The sequence below is a fragment of the Meriones unguiculatus genome, chromosome 12 (assembly GCF_030254825.1).
Source record: "Meriones unguiculatus strain TT.TT164.6M chromosome 12, Bangor_MerUng_6.1, whole genome shotgun sequence".
In the NCBI taxonomy this organism is placed as follows: domain Eukaryota; kingdom Metazoa; phylum Chordata; class Mammalia; order Rodentia; family Muridae; genus Meriones; species Meriones unguiculatus.
Window position 1 is genome coordinate 77,181,129 of NC_083360.1, and position 18,286 is coordinate 77,199,414.

The window sequence follows — 18,286 nt, forward strand, 5'->3', positions numbered from 1 at the left end:
GAGAGCTGGAGAGATAGTTCAGCAGTTAAGAACACTGGTTGCTCTTCCAGAGGACCGACATTCAGTCCCAATACTACCAGGCAGGCACCAAGGTGCACACATATGCAGACAAAGCACCCATACACATAAAATAAAATGGAAATAATAAAATTCAAATATGTTCTATTGAAATCCGCATATGGAGTCTTTTTGCTTATCAGTTACTGTTAGCAGAATTGCCACTCACAGTTTGAAATATCCCAGTTAGCCAAAAATATTGGAAAAAGTCTTTCTATATGCATACTCCACGCCTTCTGTCTCCTCCTCCTCCTCCTCTCTGAGAAGTTGTGCTGCTTTTCTTTCAGTCAGACAGCAGTCATACCTCCCTTCCCACTGCTACTTTGTGCACTGTAGGCTGTGCTGGTTATCTGACATGTTCTTCTCTGTGACATGACCTGTTTGGGAAAGCTGCAGGGATTAGCATGGCAGTTCTCACAGTGCCTTCTCTACCACTGAAGTCTTACCATTCTGATTCAAAGTAGATCATTAGAAAATACAAACGTCCAATTTTTGTTTTGAACAACTAGTAAAAAAACAAAAAATAGTATCCAGCACGGTGGTACACTTTTGTAATTCCAACAGTCAGAAGTTAGAGGCAGATGGATCACAAATTGAGGCTAACGAGGGACATAGAGCTGGACTCCGAACCCAAAATGTAAAACCAAACATTAAAAAAAAAATGTTATGCACCTAATTAAATATGTCTATATGGTGAGCATAAATTTTTAACTTATAGAAACTTATGATAATTTTATGGTATATATTTATGTCTAGGGTCTGCTATAACAAATATGCCATTTACTGGTGGTAGCTTATTAATATCAGAAATTTATTTCTTGCCCTTCTGGAGGGTGACAAGTCTAAGGTCAAGATGTCAGTAGTTTTGATGCTTAGGAAGGACTCGACTTATGGTTCATAAATGGAACTTTCTATAAGCGGGTTGTCTAGAAATCTTTTATTGGGCCTTTTCTTTCAGGTCACCCATTTCCTTCAAGGCTTTGCTTCCATGGCCTGATTACCTCCCTGGAAGCTTGCCTCCTTACACCTCTACATGGGAGCCATGGGGGCAGTCAAATCCTGTTTCCAAGCTTGCGAGGCTGTGAAATTATATTGCATTAGAATAGTTCAACACGAGAAAAGCATACATATTTACTTCACAGATTTATATAGCATAGGAGCCCCATAAAGGAGGACCCAGAGAAGCTAGAGTCAGTTTCTTGGGTGCTGAATTGCCAAGGAATAATTAGTTGTGAAAGCATGACTTGGTGTTAGGGAGAGGCTTAAGGTCTCAGCTTCTTATCCTTGAAAACAGAGATACTGCTTTCACTTTTCCTTCAGGGAGAGGGTCTTTCATGAGGAGATTTGGATTCTGTCTTCTTGTAAGAAACAGCCTCGAAGGTCAAAGCAATCCTTTTGTACCTGCTGTGTTTCAAGTGCATTCAATTTAAAGTCTGTATCTCACTATTTAACCTCTTTGAGCGTTTTGATTTAATGTAAGACTTTAGAGAAGGCACAAGTGTTTTAGCATTCTAGCAGAGTGTAACTTAAAAAAAAAATGAATAAAAGACGTAGCCATAAAGGGAAGACAGAGGGAAGGGCACTAAGTTATCAGGAATTTTGTTAATCTGTAAGTTCTCTTTGGGGCCAGTCAACATGAAAGACATCTGGTATGTACCTATAGTCCAGTGTTGGAAGGATTTGAGTTCAAGGCCAGTCTGTCTGGGCTACTCAGTGAGACCATATCTGGAAAACAAAAATAAGCACAGTGACCGAACAAAACAAGAGTGCTAGGAAAAGACAGCAAAGACACAGAGAGAGCAATGATGTCACAGGCGGCAGAAGACCCCATCTAGGATGCTGTATATAACCAAATGGCTTGATTGGCAGCCAGATCCTCATTCATTTTTGTCACTCTGGAATATGCTTGTTTATATCCATTTTTTAACGCTTAAAAAGAAAACTCCTACTGAATATCCAGAGTTTCTGAGTCTAGGCTCATGCAGCATTTGTTGCGACTCATGAGAGAATAGCGCCCTGGGGGTGGGGGTGGGGGGTTTCGGGCATGGTGTGTGCAGCAGCTCGCAGCCCCAGTTTTCCTTTGTACCGCTGTCTGGTTTGAACATTATGGTGATCTTATTGCTTCTTAAGATGCTGAACTTCTGGTTTTCTTCCTTTTCAAGATGAAAGAAACATTTGGCCTTGATGCCCAGCTGCCCATACCCTCCTCTGAAGGAAACGGTCAACACGGCAGATTTGATGACATGGAGCATCTTCATTCACCAACAAACAGTAGCCTGGATTTAGGTGTGTGCGCTTTGATTCTTATACACACAAGTGAGATTATTTGCAGTCCTTATGCTTCGCTCTATATATATTACACTGTCACATTTACATTCATCATGCTGTCATTAATTTTTTGAAATTAAGCCATAATTACATTGTTTCCCCTTCCCCTTTCTCCCTCCAGTACCTTCCATGTCTTTATTCTGATCTTTTGAATTTAAAACTGTTTATTACTTAATCTGTTTCAGAAAAACTTAGGCTGAGATTTCAACTTAAACATTCAGTCCCTGTGTACAGAGAAGAATGCATGTTCCCTGCCTCATTCTGCTTTGTATTACAGCACAGACTGGAAGTGAGACGACTCCCTCCCATCAACTACGTCTCTCCTAATATATGTTAAAGTCTCTGATGCTGTTAAGTGGAATTGCTAGCTCACTGGCTGCAGCTGTTAAATATTCATAAAGAGCTGCATATTTTAAACATTTATGAAGCATTTTCATAGCCATAAATTGTAGTTGATTCTAGTACATTAATAACTTAGGTTCCATCAAAGAGTTCTAAAAGTATTATGCCTCTCTTTGCCACCCCAGATTATCAACTTTCATATACTTTTGAAGCCTTGACCTTTAAGAAATAATTTTTATTCATACAACAGTGAAATACTGGCTATTGTTATAACATTGAGATCCTTGGGTGAGACCATTCTGTCTCCACACTGGAGTCAGCTGTTGTGCAGGATTTGTGCTGTCTTTCACTATTGGATTTTGCTTGGTGGAAAGCCCTCCGAGATGGCATTCCACATATTATACACATAGGGGAGACCGCTTTAAGAAGTTTCGTGTTCAGAGGAATCTACAGAGAGGAGCCCTGATGGCAGACAGAGAGTTGTGCAGTGTTGATGCTGGATAGCCCTGTGAATGGCCAGAGCGGGCAGTCATGATGGAACCATATGATTAGATGAGCCTGTGCAGCTTGTCAGGCTCATAGCTGGGAGGAAATAGAGCTTTTATCATCCCCACCCTACAGTAAATCTACTTGTTAAAATTCACCGCGTTCCTGTGGTTCTCTGATTAGTGAGTACTTATTCGTTCGTGGTTTATGACAAGAATGAACAGACCACACTAGTCTGGTCACTGCTCCTATATTATAGGTGACTTGGTATGGCTTAGGACTGTTTTCCTTTTCCTTTTCCTTTTCCTTTTCCTTTTCCTTTTCCTTTTCCTTTTCCTTTTCCTTTTCCCTTCCCTTCCCTTCCTTTTCTTTCCTTTCCTCTTCCCTTTCCCTTTCTTTTCCTTTGCTCCATTTTATTACCGTTAAATCAAATCTTCCAATGATACTTCTTCATGACTGTGCATGAAAACAAAGTTTCCCCCTAGGTGTTATGTCTTCATTTCAGAGGCTCTCTCCCATTTAGTAGTATTCTTGGATTTTATTGCCATACATTAATTAAACAGAATGGGCTTTCTTATGATATTTTCAAACAGATATATATTTTGGTTATGTTCACCTCCATTATTCTCTTGTCCTCTCACTCTGTTGATCCTCTTTCTAACTAGTCCTCTTTCTATTTTCATGTCGTTTTTTCCCCCAGTGACCCAGTAACACTCATTAGGGTTTTTGATAGCACAGGTAGGGCGTTATTTATGGGAGCATGAACAATTTGTTGGTGTCTACATTGCTAAAGAAAATAACATTTCCAGAAACCATTAATTGTCAACAGATTCTCAGGAGTTGGGGGAACACCATTCAGCTTCACAAGGCCATAGGTAGTTGTTCTTAAGAATATCACTGGGGACTGCTGCTACAGTTATATGTCTTGGACTTGTCTGCTCAGATAGCATCTCTAAGCACACATGTCAGGGACTGCTGTGACAGGTGAGACTGGATTGGTGCTCATCACACTGGGCTAAGAAGCTCATCATGTCGGCTGATAGACATCTCAGCAGCATGTGTACTGACTTGATTCCATTCTGATTTGTATTTTCCTCTTGAGAGCTTTGCTGTCTACACTAAGTTGATAATCTGCTCATAGCTTCTCCAAGCCTCTCTTTTCTCACCTGGAAAGTCAAAGTTTAGATCTGAGAGTCTTAGAGTCCCTTTCAAATCTGCAGCTCACTGTCCACTCCATCAGCAACCCTATAGAACAGTTAATTGTAAAAATCATTTATTGGTAGCCTGTGGTTAACCCAAAATCCTGACTTGGGCTTCATATGTGTCTCAGTGGTAGTGGAGCACACAGTGGTTTCATTACAAACAGAAACAGAAACAACAGCAAAAACAAAGCTCCTTAAAGTACTCACACATCATTGATGATGAACACAAACTTATAAATGAGTGTTCAAGATTCCCTGTAAGAAACAGCTCCATTTCCATCTTAGTGCCCACTCTGGATGGATTTCTTTTGTGTGTGTACCCATTTTCAGTCTAATCTGTTACTGTAAACTAGCCCTCTGGAGGGTGAGCCTTGTCACTGGCTCTGTTACTGCAGTGTATACAGAAGTGTTTGTCAGGTGAGAAGGCAACATGCTGCTTGTTTTTGCTCCTGTTGCCGAGTTATGTAAAACACTCACTTCTCTCTGCTCAAGTTCTTCTTGCTTTTTCTCCATGCCACTCTGTGCTTGCACCTCTCCAAGTATAATGGTTTGGAAAAAAATGTCCCCATTCCTCTTCTGGAAGCTTTAGCTTCCATTTATACAGGGCCCTTTATTAAACCTCCCTGTTTCTATAACCTCTGTGCCCTAACAACCGTGTCGGCCTCCAGGACGTGATTTCTTTTATGGGCTGGTGGGTGTCGTGGGCACATGGTGAACAGTTCCATAAAGTATGTGTCAATCACTGTGAGAGGTGAGAAGTGGGCATTTGTGCACTGGCAAAGGGCCAGAGACGAGGCAGTGGGCAGAGGGCCTGGGTAACAGGCACGAGAAGTTGTAACTAACCCGTATTAACTCGCACAGCAGAGCAGTGAACTGTGTGAGAAGTTGCGTGGCAAGTGGAGCCTTTGTTGTACTTACAGCCACTGCCTGGGTCCTGCTCCGCCTCTGCTTTCCCACCCACTGAGTTGAGGTACACAGGCTACAACAGGAGCTGTCAGGCCCCTCTCACTATCACCCTGGAGTGAGGTCCCAGCAGTTGGCAGTGAAGGTGTCTGGTAATGGGAAAGGCTGCTGAGCATGATAATTCTCTTCACCCTGTCTCTGCCGCATTTCCACTTGACTAGGCCTGTTTCTATAGTTTCTAGACAAGATCCAAAGCAAAAGGAGTGGTCATATAGTAGATATTATTATTATACTAGGTATGTGGCCGTTCATGGTGACTTTTGCAGGAAAAGGTGGAGCAGATTGTGACTGTCAGTTCTGGTTTTCTGGAGAGTCAAGTCTGAAACATGACAAAGACACAGATTCAAGGAAAGCATTTGGTGTAAAATTCCTCATGTTCTTACAAATATGAGGACAGACTGTCTAAGAGTTTATATTGGGTTCCTGGATAAAATATACTCGAGTGATGCACAAAGGGATGTTAGGGCAAGTACAGGGCGCTAACAAGGGCCACAGTCTCCTCGGTCTACCTTAGTTACCATTTTATTGAGCAAACGAAAAAAGGACACAGGTGACATGTCTTGCACAAGTCTTTTAGGCTGTCTACACATGCCAGGAAACTGTAGGAGGGAGGTTCCTATGTTGGATTATGGAGAAGATATCCAAGGCAATCCTGAGGGTCCGGAATAAAGGTCTTCATTAAAGAAAAGAAAATCAGGAGGCTGAGGCACGGGCACAGCGGAGGAGCTCTTACCCAGCATGCCTGAGGACGAGGGTGTGGTGGGCACAAGCTGGAGAAGAGGGGAAACTATTGGACCCTCGCCCTAACAGCCTACTTGAGGATGGCAGAAGGTTTAAGTCTATCTCCTGCCCTCTCTTTGAAGAGCTCTGGCACAGTGAGAGTAGTGGGGCAGGATAGGCAGGACAGGCAGGACCGGCCAAGTGCCACTACTGGGAAGCTTCAGCTGCGGAGAGAGCTTTTTCACTTGTGTTTTAGTTTTGAGGCTCATCCACTTCTGGCCCCATCCTTCTACTTCATGTTGCTGAGCACAAGTGCTTTTATTTTTGGTGGCAAATCAAAATCCTCCTTAAGTTCCATCCTCGAAATCAAATCGCCTCCTCATGCCGTCTCCTGCACACAGGCAGCTCCGAGTAGAGTCCCCACCACTCTCCCAGGTCCCAGTCACGTGTCTGAAATCACCGTGTCTTTCTGTCCCGAAAGTTGCTTGAATTTTCTTCCCTAGAGCTTACGGCTTCCAAGCGTCAGTCCGGGTGCTTATTCCATCTCTCACCCCTAGAGTATCAGCTCCAGGCAGCAGGAACTTCGTTGGTTTTGTGCACTTAGTTGTCATCAGTTTCTGGCAAGTAGTGCATGCTGTATATGTATTTGTTGAGGAAATATTTAAAAGCCATACCACCTATATTTGAAGCTCTTAACCACCTACATAATTCCTCATATTTGTACAGTGATAAATAAAATACATTAGGTCTTTTTAAAAACTTACAGCCTCTTAACTTCTGAAAGAAATCTTTTTTAAAAACAACTATACAAATCAAATAACTGTAACAAATTCCTTATCACATTTATTTGTGTGTGTGCTTGTTCACGAAGAGGCAGAGGCCACATCATGCGGGTTCCAGGGATTGAACTCAGGTTGCCAAATGTGGCTGCAAGCACCTTCCCCTGAGCTAAGGCCCCTCAAATAATAATCTTGATGAAACTGTGTATCGTATTTTATATCGCTTGGATAAATGCTGCGTCACTTATTGTTGTGCAACCCTGTGAAGTACTGTTCCACCTCCTTCCATATGTGTCAGTGTCCGGCCTACATTTGTAACCCTTCACATTTTCCCCAAGGATATAGACTTCAAAGAAGAAGGTTGGGGAGATGTTTCAGATTATGGTTCATAGGTCCCAAGAGGCTGGCCCCACTGGCTTCCAGGCTGGCCCCACTGGCTTCCAGGAGAGCTTCTCACTCAGCAAGTCAGGCTCCTCCCTGGGCAGCAAAGCTCCCCAACGCTTGACCTGCTACTTTCCAGTTTCTGCTCAGCTCTGCACCGTTCATAGTCGGCTCTTCAGCCATGCTGGTTTTCTGTCTGTAATTACTCTGCTTTCTGGAAAAAAGCCCAGCTGCCCTCAAACTCTGTAGCCGAGGATTACCGTGAACTTCTGATGCTCCTGCCTCTCCTTCCTGAGCGGTTAGATTATTGGTATGCACCCCACAGGTGGTTCCTGTGGTGTGAGGGATCAGAGCCAGGGCTTCATACATCCAGGCATCCATTCTACCAACTGAGCTGCATCCCAGCCCCATACAGAATCTGTCTCCAACCGGAGTCCAAAGCTGTTGTTTTCCCCTTACCACTATGCTTCAGGGTTATTACATGAGCCCTTCTAAGTAGAAACCAAAATTAAGGATAAGAGGCTGTGGATGGGAAGGTGGCTCAGTGGGTAAAGTACTTACTGTACAAGTGTGATGGTCAGGGTTCTGCTCCTCAGAACCCATGTAAAAAGCCAGGTAGGTGTGACAGATAGCCACTTCTAATCTCAGCACTTGGGAGACACAGACTGAGTCCTCAGAAGCTGTGTAGCCAGACTAAGTGTAACAGTAAGCTCTAGTGCAGAGAGACCCAGCCTCTGTAAGTTAGAGAGTACCAAGAAAGACACTGCATTACCTCCGGCCTCCACACATGAACACAGTGCGTCCACACACATGAACACACATACGTGCATGCATAACAAACACTTATGCCAAATAAAGAATGTAGATATAATAAAGGAAGAACACACACACATACCCCCACACACAGCGGCAAGCTGGCTCAATGGGTGAAAGCACTTGCCATGTCATCCTGAAAACCCGAGTTTAATTGCCAGAACTCAAGTAAAAAGCCTGATGCATTGGCATGACTCTGTGGTCCCAGCATTCCTATGCTGAGGTGGGAAGCAGAGGCAGGAGGATTGCCCAGTAGCTCCAGTAGTGGCAGGAACACAAAGACTCCTGAAAGTTGTCCTCTGACCGCCATGTATACACTACAGCGTGAAACACATTCCAAAAGTTAAAAATAACATTTAAGGTTGGAGATCTGGCTAAGTAATCAAGAGTGCTTACTGCTCTTACGAGGACCCACCACAAACACGTTGCTTATAAACACCTATCACCCTAGTTGCAGGGATTCTGATGCCCTCTTCTGGCCTCTGTGGGCACACAAATATTCACCCACAAACACATCATTAAAAAAAAAAAATCTGTGGCAGACATGGTGGCACATTCCTTTCATCCCAGTACTTTGGAGGCAGGGGCAGGCGGCTCTTTGTGAGTCTGAAGGTACCCGGGCTACATAGAGAATCGAGAATTAAAGTAACAGACTGGGGCGGTGCCTCTCTGGGTGAGAAAGCCTGCTTTGCCAGCCTAAGAACCGGGGTTAATCCCTCCAACATCTGTGTAAAAAGCTGGGCATATGTGCTTGCAATCCCAGCAATGGGAAGCGAGGTAGGCTGATCCTAAGCACGCTCTAACAGGCCAGCCTAACTGAGCCGTGAGCTTCCGGTTCCGTTAGAGACCCTTTCCCAAGGCGGTAGGGGAGAAAGTGATAGGGGAAGATAGCCTGTGTCTTCTTCTGTCCTCACATGTGTGCACCCATGCACACATCTGTGTGTACTTGTGTGTGACCCCATAACTGAATTAAATAAGACTAAGAATTTGGCCTAAGAAAGGTAGTCTTTTAAATAAATTATGGCAATTTGTGTTCTTTAGTGCCCCGGTATACAAAATTGGGTCAGCAAGATGGCTTAGCAGATGAAGGCACTTGTTGCAAAGCCCAGCGACCGAAGACCAAGTCCTGCAGGCTGTCTTCTTCCCCATACGTGCACCGTGCCACGTCTGCGCCCCCTCGCACAGGCACGCACAAAGTACAAATTAGCTGAGTCTTTAACCTGAATTTTCCTTTCATAAACTATAATTAGCAATGTCTTTTCTTTCTTATGATTATCTGTGAAAATAGAACGTGTAGACAGATAGATATAAAAGAATTCTGATGTTTCTAAACTAAACCTTTCAGATTTTAAGATTTCTTACTTAGTTGTTACTCAGTGTTGTCATTTTGTTTAAATGAATAAATGCCAGAGTACTCATGACCAGAATAGCTTGGAGTGAGAAAGGAAAACCTTGCAGTAAGATTAGAAAACGTAAGAGAGTTCTTTTGATAAAGAACCTGTGCATTTATTTATTTTCATATGAGGACACACTAGAAATGCAACCTCGCTCTATGCAGCCCCAAGCCCTTCTGTGCTTTGCTTTTTGGTGGCACTTTCTGCCATCTGGCATTAAGCCTTTCACATATGTATTTTAATGTCACTCATCTCCTAGCTCAAGGGTCATACCTGTAGTGGGCGCCCTTTATTGATGTGCCGAGTTACTGACTGTGTCTTGTCTTCCCCTCATCTGGATCCTTCAGGCTTGATGATTCCAAGTGATGTACAAGGTCCTGGCATGCTGGTCGATCTTCCAGCTGGTGCCCAAAGACGAGAGCAAGAAGATCTGCCTTTGTACCGACTCCCCAGTGCCCGGGTTGTCTCCAAGCCTTCATCACAGATGGGAATGGTGTCTTCAAGATATGCGAATGCTGCGTGGTATGGTGTCCTTCCTCTGCCTTTTCATTTTCCTTCTTCCTTTACAAAGTTGCTGTTGAGTTATACGGAGTGGTGTATTTGCTATTTATTATTATCAACTTGTCACCTAGAGGAGCAGGTTTGTGTGACTTTGTCCTTTATTCTAATTCATCCCCCTCCCACTTCCCTGCCAATTCTCCCCTGTATTCCCTGCCCACTATGGCTTGAATTTTGTTTCTAAAAAATGTGCAATTTTAGTGAAACATTTAGAAAATATACAAGGATATATTAGCTTCTGGTAGCTGAGTTGTGCAACCAGCCCCAGTGCCATACATCAGAGACATGGGTAAGAAAAATATGGTCAATATATGCAATGGAGTTTTTATCAGCCGTAAAGAATAGAGAATTTATGTCTTTGGCAGGAAATTGGATGCAACTCAGGTTATTAACTGAATCAGGGAACAACCAGGAAGACAATTAATCTATATTTTTCTCTTGTACATGGTTTCTGGGTTTTATATTGGTCTGTAAAATCATGAAAGTAGAAGTATAATTGTGTAGAGGAACAAGTGGTTCTAACTGGAGGGGTGAGAAAGGGAAGCGTAGGGAACCATCAAGGGAACATGCATGAAGATATCACTAGATACGAAGATATCACTAGATAGTACAATATCTTGAATATCAATTATATAATTAAAAAATTTTAAATGAGAAACATGCTGACAAAGTGGTCCAGCAGGTAATAGGTACCTGCCACCGAGCACTTGAATTCAGTACCTGGGACCCACATGGTGAAAGGAGAGACTCAGCTCTTACAGTTTATCCTCTGACCTCATACATGTACTGTTGCACACATCCACTCACCTAGACGACTGCATCAACAAATGGTACTGGGGAACCAGGTATCTATAACTAACAGAATGAAACTCAAATCCCTATTTCATCGTACACCAAACTCTTTTAATGTATCAAAAACCATGATGCAAAACCAGAAAGTCTAAAACTACTCGATGAAAACATTGACAGAACTCTGCAGTGTGTATGCAGGCAAGGGCTTTTTGAAAAGGGTTCTGATGGCAAAGGTAAAGTGCTGAGAACTCAGAGCCAACGCTGCGTGAGATTAAGAATCTGCTCAGAAGAGGAAGCATTCAACAAAGAGAAGAGGCAGCTGCCAGAGGGGACGAAAGCTTTGTCAACTGTTTGTCCTGGGAATCTACAGTCTATAAAGAACTCCAAAACTATATTCCCCAAAAAGCATCTGATCAATAAATGGGTTAATGGATTAAATATGTATTTCTCAATGGAAGAGGAGAGGCTGTTCAATAGGCACTTGAAAATATGTTCAATATTCTTGGCCATGAGGAAATTCTGAAGTAAAAGTATATTGAAAGTCTTCCTTATCCCAGTCAGCATATCTGTTATGAAGAAAACCAAAATGCTGGTGAGGATGTAGGAAAAGAGAAATCCTGTATGTATTATGAGAATTTCATCTAGTCCAGCAACTGTGGAAATCAATATAGAGGTTCATAAGAACCATAATCAGAAGTAGTGCTTGTGTATATGTTGTATGTTCTGAATAAGCATGCCACAGAGATGGTTGCACATCTGTTTTCATTGCTGCACAGCAGCTAAGTGATAGAACTAGCCTAAGTGTCCAGCACAAGAGGAACTGGTAAGAAAAAGTGTGATACAAATACACAGTGGATTCTGTTCAGCTGTGAAGAATAAAATTATGACATTTGCAAGAAAAGGGATGCACTGGAGATTGTTGTGCTAAGTGAAATAAGCTAGACTCAGAAAGATAAGTACTGCATGTTCTCTGTCAAGTGGAGCTTAGGTTTAGATTTATGCTTTTGTCTACATAGAGTGTGTGTGTGTGTGTGTGTGTATGTGTGTGTGTGAGGGGGGGATCAGTAGGAATACTGTAAAGGGAGGTAGAGGTCCAAAATGAGGGAAAGGCACAGAACAGAGTAACAGATGTAACTGAGGTGAAAACAGCTGGAGGAGCTGTCGGTGTGTGTGGGACCACTAAGGGGGTGCTGGGGAGCCCGACAGGCAGGTAAATAAGAGCAAGGTATAGTGACATGTGATAGGGTAACTATGAAACCCATTACTGTGTATTGTAACCAGAAGATATTAATGAAAACAAACAGAAAACAGTTTAAAATCTCAGTATTTGAATTATATTTGTTCAAGTTTGCTTCTCAACATGTACTATAGAAGTATTTGACTTATGCTGTGGGGCAGTTTTTTGATTGACAATTTTTGAAGCAAGGTCCAGCCCACTGTGGGCTTTGGCTGGGTCAGAAAAGTAGCTGATCCTGAGCCTCGCAGCATGCTGCTACACATCGCTTTCTGTGGTCTCTGCCTCAGTCCCTGCCTTGGCTTCCCTAGGTGATGTGACTGCAAGCTGTAGAATGAAAGACACCCTTTCCTCCCCAAATTGCTTTTGGTCCTGGTAAGGGGTGTAATTCCTATAATGGGCCATGGAAACCATTTACACTGTTATTGTAGAAATTACATCCCTTAGCTCAAAAAATTTAAAATCAAAGCAAAGAAAACTTTCACAAATACTGAGGGATTTTTTTTTTCTAATTTAAAAGTGAAAACTAAGAGTTTTTTTAAAAAAAACTGCTTGTTCTGGCTTGCTTTCAGTTGCTTTGATAAAGACCATGACCAAAAGCAATCAGGGCTCTAACCAGTTACTCTATGATTTGGCAATTCTTGTTATCCAGTTAAGCAAGTTGATCTGACTTGAGAGGTAAAGATAAAACAGTGGGTGTCTAGACTGCTCAGTGAGCTGGCCAGTCAGCACAAGGTTTAAGAAGCATCCTTCGGCCAGGCATAGTCACTCACACCTATAATCCTAGTACTAGAAAGGTCAAGGCATAAATTTGGTGCATCTTCAATGCCAACCTGGTTTACAACATGAGACTCTTTACAGAACAGAAAAATGTTATATATTGATGCCAGTGCAACTGTGAGGTTGTACAAATTAAAGACAATCTTTTAGGAAAAGAGTCTCATGTTTTACCAGTTTTCACCCATTCTGTGATGTCCTATGTGGGGGTTGTTGCATCGACTATTAAAGGAATGACTGTTTGCTTTACCTATTTGTTGATGTGAGTACCTTAAAAGGTTAAAAAATAATTACTTACCTTTAGATCATACAATTTTGAAGCTTCCAAGAACTTTTAAGAATAAGAGCATTTTGTGTTTCCCCTTACAGTGAGTTACCAGAGAGAGAGGAGGGTGAAGGAGAGGAGACACCAAACTTCAGCCACTGGGGCCCACCACGAATGTGAGTGTCTGCCATTGCTGTCCTCAGCCCAAGCACACCCTTTTTATTTTCTCCAGCCTAGAGTGCTCTCTAGTCTTGTGTCCGCTTGCTGCAAGCTAGAGTCCTGTGGAAGGAGGGAACCTCAGTTGATAAATTGCCACTGTAAGATCCAGCTGTACGGAATTTTCTTAATATGTGACTGATGGGGGAGGGTGGTACCACCCCTGAGCTGGTGGTCCTGGGATCTGTAAGAAAGCAGGCTGAGCAGGCCATGGAGAGCAAGTCAGTAAGCAGCACCCCTCCATGGCCTCTGCATAATTTCCTGCCTCAAGGTCCCTGCCCTGCTTGAGTTTCTGTCCTGATTTCCTTTGATATTAAAATGGGATATGGAGTTCAAGCCAAATAACCTTTTCCTCCCCAACTTTCTTTTTGGTCCTGGTGTTTGTTGCAGCAATAGATTCCCTATCTAAGACACTTAGTCATTGTAATTGAGACTTAAAATAGTAATATCTCTGTAATTAATAAAAATAACTAAAAAAAATAGTAATATCCTCTGTGCTGAATTTTAATTCCCTTTGGTCTTGTCTAAAGACTTTTAGACAGTATTCACAAACTCTCTGATGCTATCTCAGAGAAAGCAACTTACAGATGCCCCTCTGAAAGTAGCCGCTGATGGACATTGTGCTTTATCACCTGTCAGTTACTAGTGAGGCGCTGCCGCCTGGGCTGCTCTACAGCTGCCGGTCTAGAAACAGTAGAGGCTTCTCTCGCCTGCCAGCTTCTCTCTCCCCTCTCTCGGGCAGGGAGTTTGTGTTTGTGTCTGGTTTGGGTTCACAGCTCATCTTCGCTTGCCTGTGGCTGCATGTAGAAGTACTTGTCAGGCCCCCTGAGTTTTATGATTATTGAAGTCCTTCAGTATCTCTCTGTTCTTATGCTGTGTTAATTCCACCCCCAACCTACCCATCATTATCTTGCAATTCTGAATTTTGTCTTAAAGACTCTGAGGATATATTTTCTGAGTAATTTTTAAATTGAGCTGACTCCTGGTCATGGTTCTGTAGTTAAAGCAAAATTATGTAGGGGTAAATTTCATTTCATATTCTTTTTTTTTTTTTTTTAATTTTAAGTGTCATCAAATAAAAACCGAATAGTTGTTTAGGCATGTATATGGGTGACATGGGTGGCACATGCTTGTAATCCTGACACTTGGGAACCTTAAACAACAATTCCAATTCAAGGTCAGCCTAGCTTTATAGTGAGACTATCTCAAATAATAGTGAATCGGTAAGTACACAAACAAAGACAATGATATGGAAGTAGAAAGCAGAGAAACCCTTGCAACCCTAAAAGCAGAAAAGATGACCTGCGAAGAACCTCACACTTAAACCTTCTCACTGGAAGAGGCTGTGGATTGTGAATTTATTTACTCTGGAAAGCTGAGGCTTTGGTAGAATGGCTATGTGCTTCCTTGAGTCTTCACCTCTTTGTTGTTCTCGCAGTCTCTCTGCTAACACGGTGCACATAAATGAAATGACTGATCATACTGCGATAGAGAGGCATGTAAGGCCTAGCTAACTCACCTCTGACTCTCAAGAGTTGTTTCTTATTTGAGAGAGCTATCTCTTCAAAATCTAAACTTTTACATGTCACAAATTCTGATAGTATCTATAATTTTGGAGCTAGCATCATTTGTACAACAGCTCTAAAGTATATTAGGACATTTTCATAAAACACAAGCCACAGGCTGTATCATAGATGGAACACTTCCAGTGACAATACAGCAAATTAAATTACCTTATTCATGAGTTGTGTCTTCTTTGTCTCTTTTATAGTGTTGAAATTTTTAGAGAACCCAATGTGTCTCTTGGCATCAGCATTGTTGGTGGACAAACAGTTATAAAACGCCTAAAGAATGGAGAAGAGCTCAAGGGAATATTCATCAAACAAGTGTTAGAAGACAGTCCTGCAGGAAAAACCAATGCACTTAAAACTGGAGATAAAATACTTGAGGTAAGTGAAGGTGAAAGAATGCTTACCTGAAACATTTGAATCCATAAAAGCATCACTTAGGTAAAACTCAGTTTAGAATAATTGGATTGAATTGGTAACATCCATTTGTGGCGCTGTAGTTTGGCAGCCATATGCATGCTATATGAGCTTCTCCAGCTCGTGAGTGGGGAGCAAGTAAAACGATAAGGCAAAAGCCACATCTGATTGAAAGACTTAGCATAGCGTTGCGTGTAGAACAGGTGGACGCCTGCTTCCCCAGAACCTTTAGCAAGTTCTGGGTTTTGTGTTTGTGTCTTTTCTACAGAAAGAAGTTGACCTTAGAAGGGGATGGACCCATGGTTCATGTTTGTTCAGTTTGATGGGAGACATCTTATTTATTTTTAAGATTTATTCTTTGTTCATCGTTTTTATACGTGTGTGTTAGTGCTGCATGAATTTACGTGTTTCCTGTGCACAGGAGACTGCAGAGGCCAGAAAAGGCTTTAGACTAGAAACTTGAGCTACAGGTGGCTGTGAGCTGCCGTGTAGGTGCTGGGAACCGAGCCCAGGGCATGTGCAGGAGCACTAAATGCTCTTGACTGTTAGGACACCTCTCCAGCCCTAGGAGTTAGATTTTAACTGCACGTGAAATGCTGAAAGTGCTCTGAGGTATGAGTAGGTATGTACCTTGGGCTTGCTGGATGATACCAGAGTAGGTATCTCTAATCTCATGTAGCCCAGGTTGGCCTTGAACCTGTTTGTAACTGAGTCTTGCCTTAAACTCCCATTCTTCTCACCTTCACCTCCCGCCAAGACTGCAGGTGTATGTCAGCATACTCAGTGCAAACATACTAACAGCAAACAAGTCTTCCTTTCTCTGGAGTATGTGCAAATGTTATTTGCCTGGGTTTATGCTAAGTCTATTTTTAAATTTGAATAGAGCTATCAAACTGTTTCCAGGATTGACTGAGCCATTTTATATCCCAACAAGCCACGAATAAATGATCCACTTTTCCACCTTCTCAATCTAGTGACAGTGTTGTGTGTTTGGCTTTCTAGTTGGCATATGGTGATGCCTCCTGTGGTTTTAGTCTGCAGTTCTGCCCTGGCTTAGCTGGGTGTGTTTGTTTCCATGTGCAAATCCTTGCTCTCCAGGAGAGCTTCAGAGCATGCTTTCAAGTGGTCTGCTGCCTTACCTTCTATAAACTAGTAATCTGGGGCCCACAAAGGTGTCTCAGCAGTTCAGAGCCTTCCTTCCATTCACAGGGCCTGGTATGTTCCCAGCATCTTCATCAGGCTGCCCACGCTGCTCATGGCTCTATCTGCCGGGGATCTGATGCCCTCTTACGATCTCTGCAAGTACTGGCAGATATGTGACATATGTATAAGCATACATCAGTCAAATTTTTAAATACATAAAATAATTTTCCACCCTTACCTGCTTGTTTTTGCAAGCTCACACTGGGACTTGAAGACTACATTTTACTATGGAAGTGTAATGAATCATTTGTTTCCTCTTTTCCTGTGATTCCTGTGATAAAGCTTTTATTTGGTTTGTTTTTACTCAAAGCCGGTGGTGAGTTGTGTCTGTATTGTAAACAGATACCTTGAAAAGTTTCGATACATAAGAACTTCCTTAAGAAGTGTGTCTTCATCCATGTGGACACTTTAGTTCCTGCATTCCAACTCTAAAGCTAGAAAACTGGGATTTGCATCGAAGTGTGTCCGAGCTCCATTTGTCTCTAGCGTCCCGTCAACTACTCCCAGCTCGCACTATGGAATCCGTGAGGGAAATCCCTGCATGCATCCTCCAGTCCTGTTCTCCATCCCTTGGGCAGTGTACTCAACACCCTGCTGACTGCAGCCCACCCTAACCCAAGGCATTGTTCAGTTTGGGACTTGAAACCCTGGGTCTGTGCTTTTGGAGAACCGTGGACCTGCTAGTAAGTTAGGCTCTCTGAGTTTCTATAAGAGACCTGAAAGTTACAAACACTTAATAAGAGACCGTTTTGTTAGCACAGATTGAGGAATAGTCAGTTTCTGGGTTGTAGTGATAGTTTAACTCCGTTTAATGGAAAGAGAGTAAAAGTCTGGAAAGGTCCCTCACTCCCACTCAGAGACTTGCTTCTGTTATATATGGCTGTGTGCTATTGCATAGAGACCTCGACTGGAATGGAACCTTCCCAGCCTTCAGCTTAGAGTCCTCATATGAAGTGGGCTTGTTGTTAAAATGTAACTGTCCTCTTTGCCCCCTGATGGAAATGCTATTTTCTTTAGCCTCACTGTTCAGGAAACAGTAGAGCATTTCATGTACAGTCATTTTCACTCCCTAGCTGTGGTCTGACACAATCATTTATGGCTTTTCTCACACCCAGGATGATACACACGAACTTGAGCTAGCCTGTCTACCATGTGGTGCCTTTCTAACCAGGCGCCGCCTTCTGTGTTTCAGGTGTCTGGCATAGACCTGCAGAACGCCTCCCATGCAGAAGCTGTGGAGGCCATCAAGAGCGCAGGGAACCCTGTGGTGTTCGTGGTGCAGAGCCTGTCATCCACCCCCAGGGTCGGTACTGCTTCCCACTTCAACACGATTATTCTGTTCACCTCTGCCCCCCTAGGTCTCCCAGTATTCCCACAGTTTCACTGTTGCTTGGCTTATTAGTTGAAAACGTATTAGCTCCATACAGGTTTAGCCTTTTCCTGTCAATTTCTATTTTTTTAGGCCAGTTTTGATCTGCTGGTGAAAATTGAGTCATGACCCCATACGCTGGTTTAAACAGCCTGAGAATCGCAGTCCTGTTTCTGCTCCCTCCCTGCCTGCTTACCAGTTCTGCTGACACAGTGACACACTGGTTCACTTTTCTCAGTCAGTTGCCGTGACGTTAAGGAGGGTCAGGTGGTAGAGAGGCCACTGGGTGTTGTGCATGTTTGACTCATGTAAGCACAGAGACGCCATCAGTGGCGTGCTGTTGTGTGACGGGTTGTAGAATTCTCCGTAGCCTTAAATCCTAGAAAGGGAAGTGACATGTACTTCTGAACAGTAGAAGAACT

The 18,286-nt window shown here is 42.8% G+C and overlaps 1 protein-coding gene across 5 annotated transcripts in view; it reads left to right on the forward strand.

Moving 5' to 3' along the window:
* Positions 1 to 18,286, forward strand: part of Patj (PATJ crumbs cell polarity complex component) — a 302,937-nt gene that overhangs the window by 108,796 nt on the left and 175,855 nt on the right. For all 5 annotated transcript variants that reach the window (XM_060365928.1, XM_060365925.1, XM_060365929.1 and 2 more), the window contains exons 21-25: positions 2,220 to 2,343; positions 9,813 to 9,987; positions 13,196 to 13,267; positions 15,079 to 15,256; positions 17,688 to 17,798. In XM_060365928.1, coding sequence (XP_060221911.1) covers positions 2,220 to 2,343; positions 9,813 to 9,987; positions 13,196 to 13,267; positions 15,079 to 15,256; positions 17,688 to 17,798 — 660 coding nt within the window. The remainder of the gene's footprint in view (positions 1 to 2,219; positions 2,344 to 9,812; positions 9,988 to 13,195; positions 13,268 to 15,078; positions 15,257 to 17,687; positions 17,799 to 18,286) is intronic.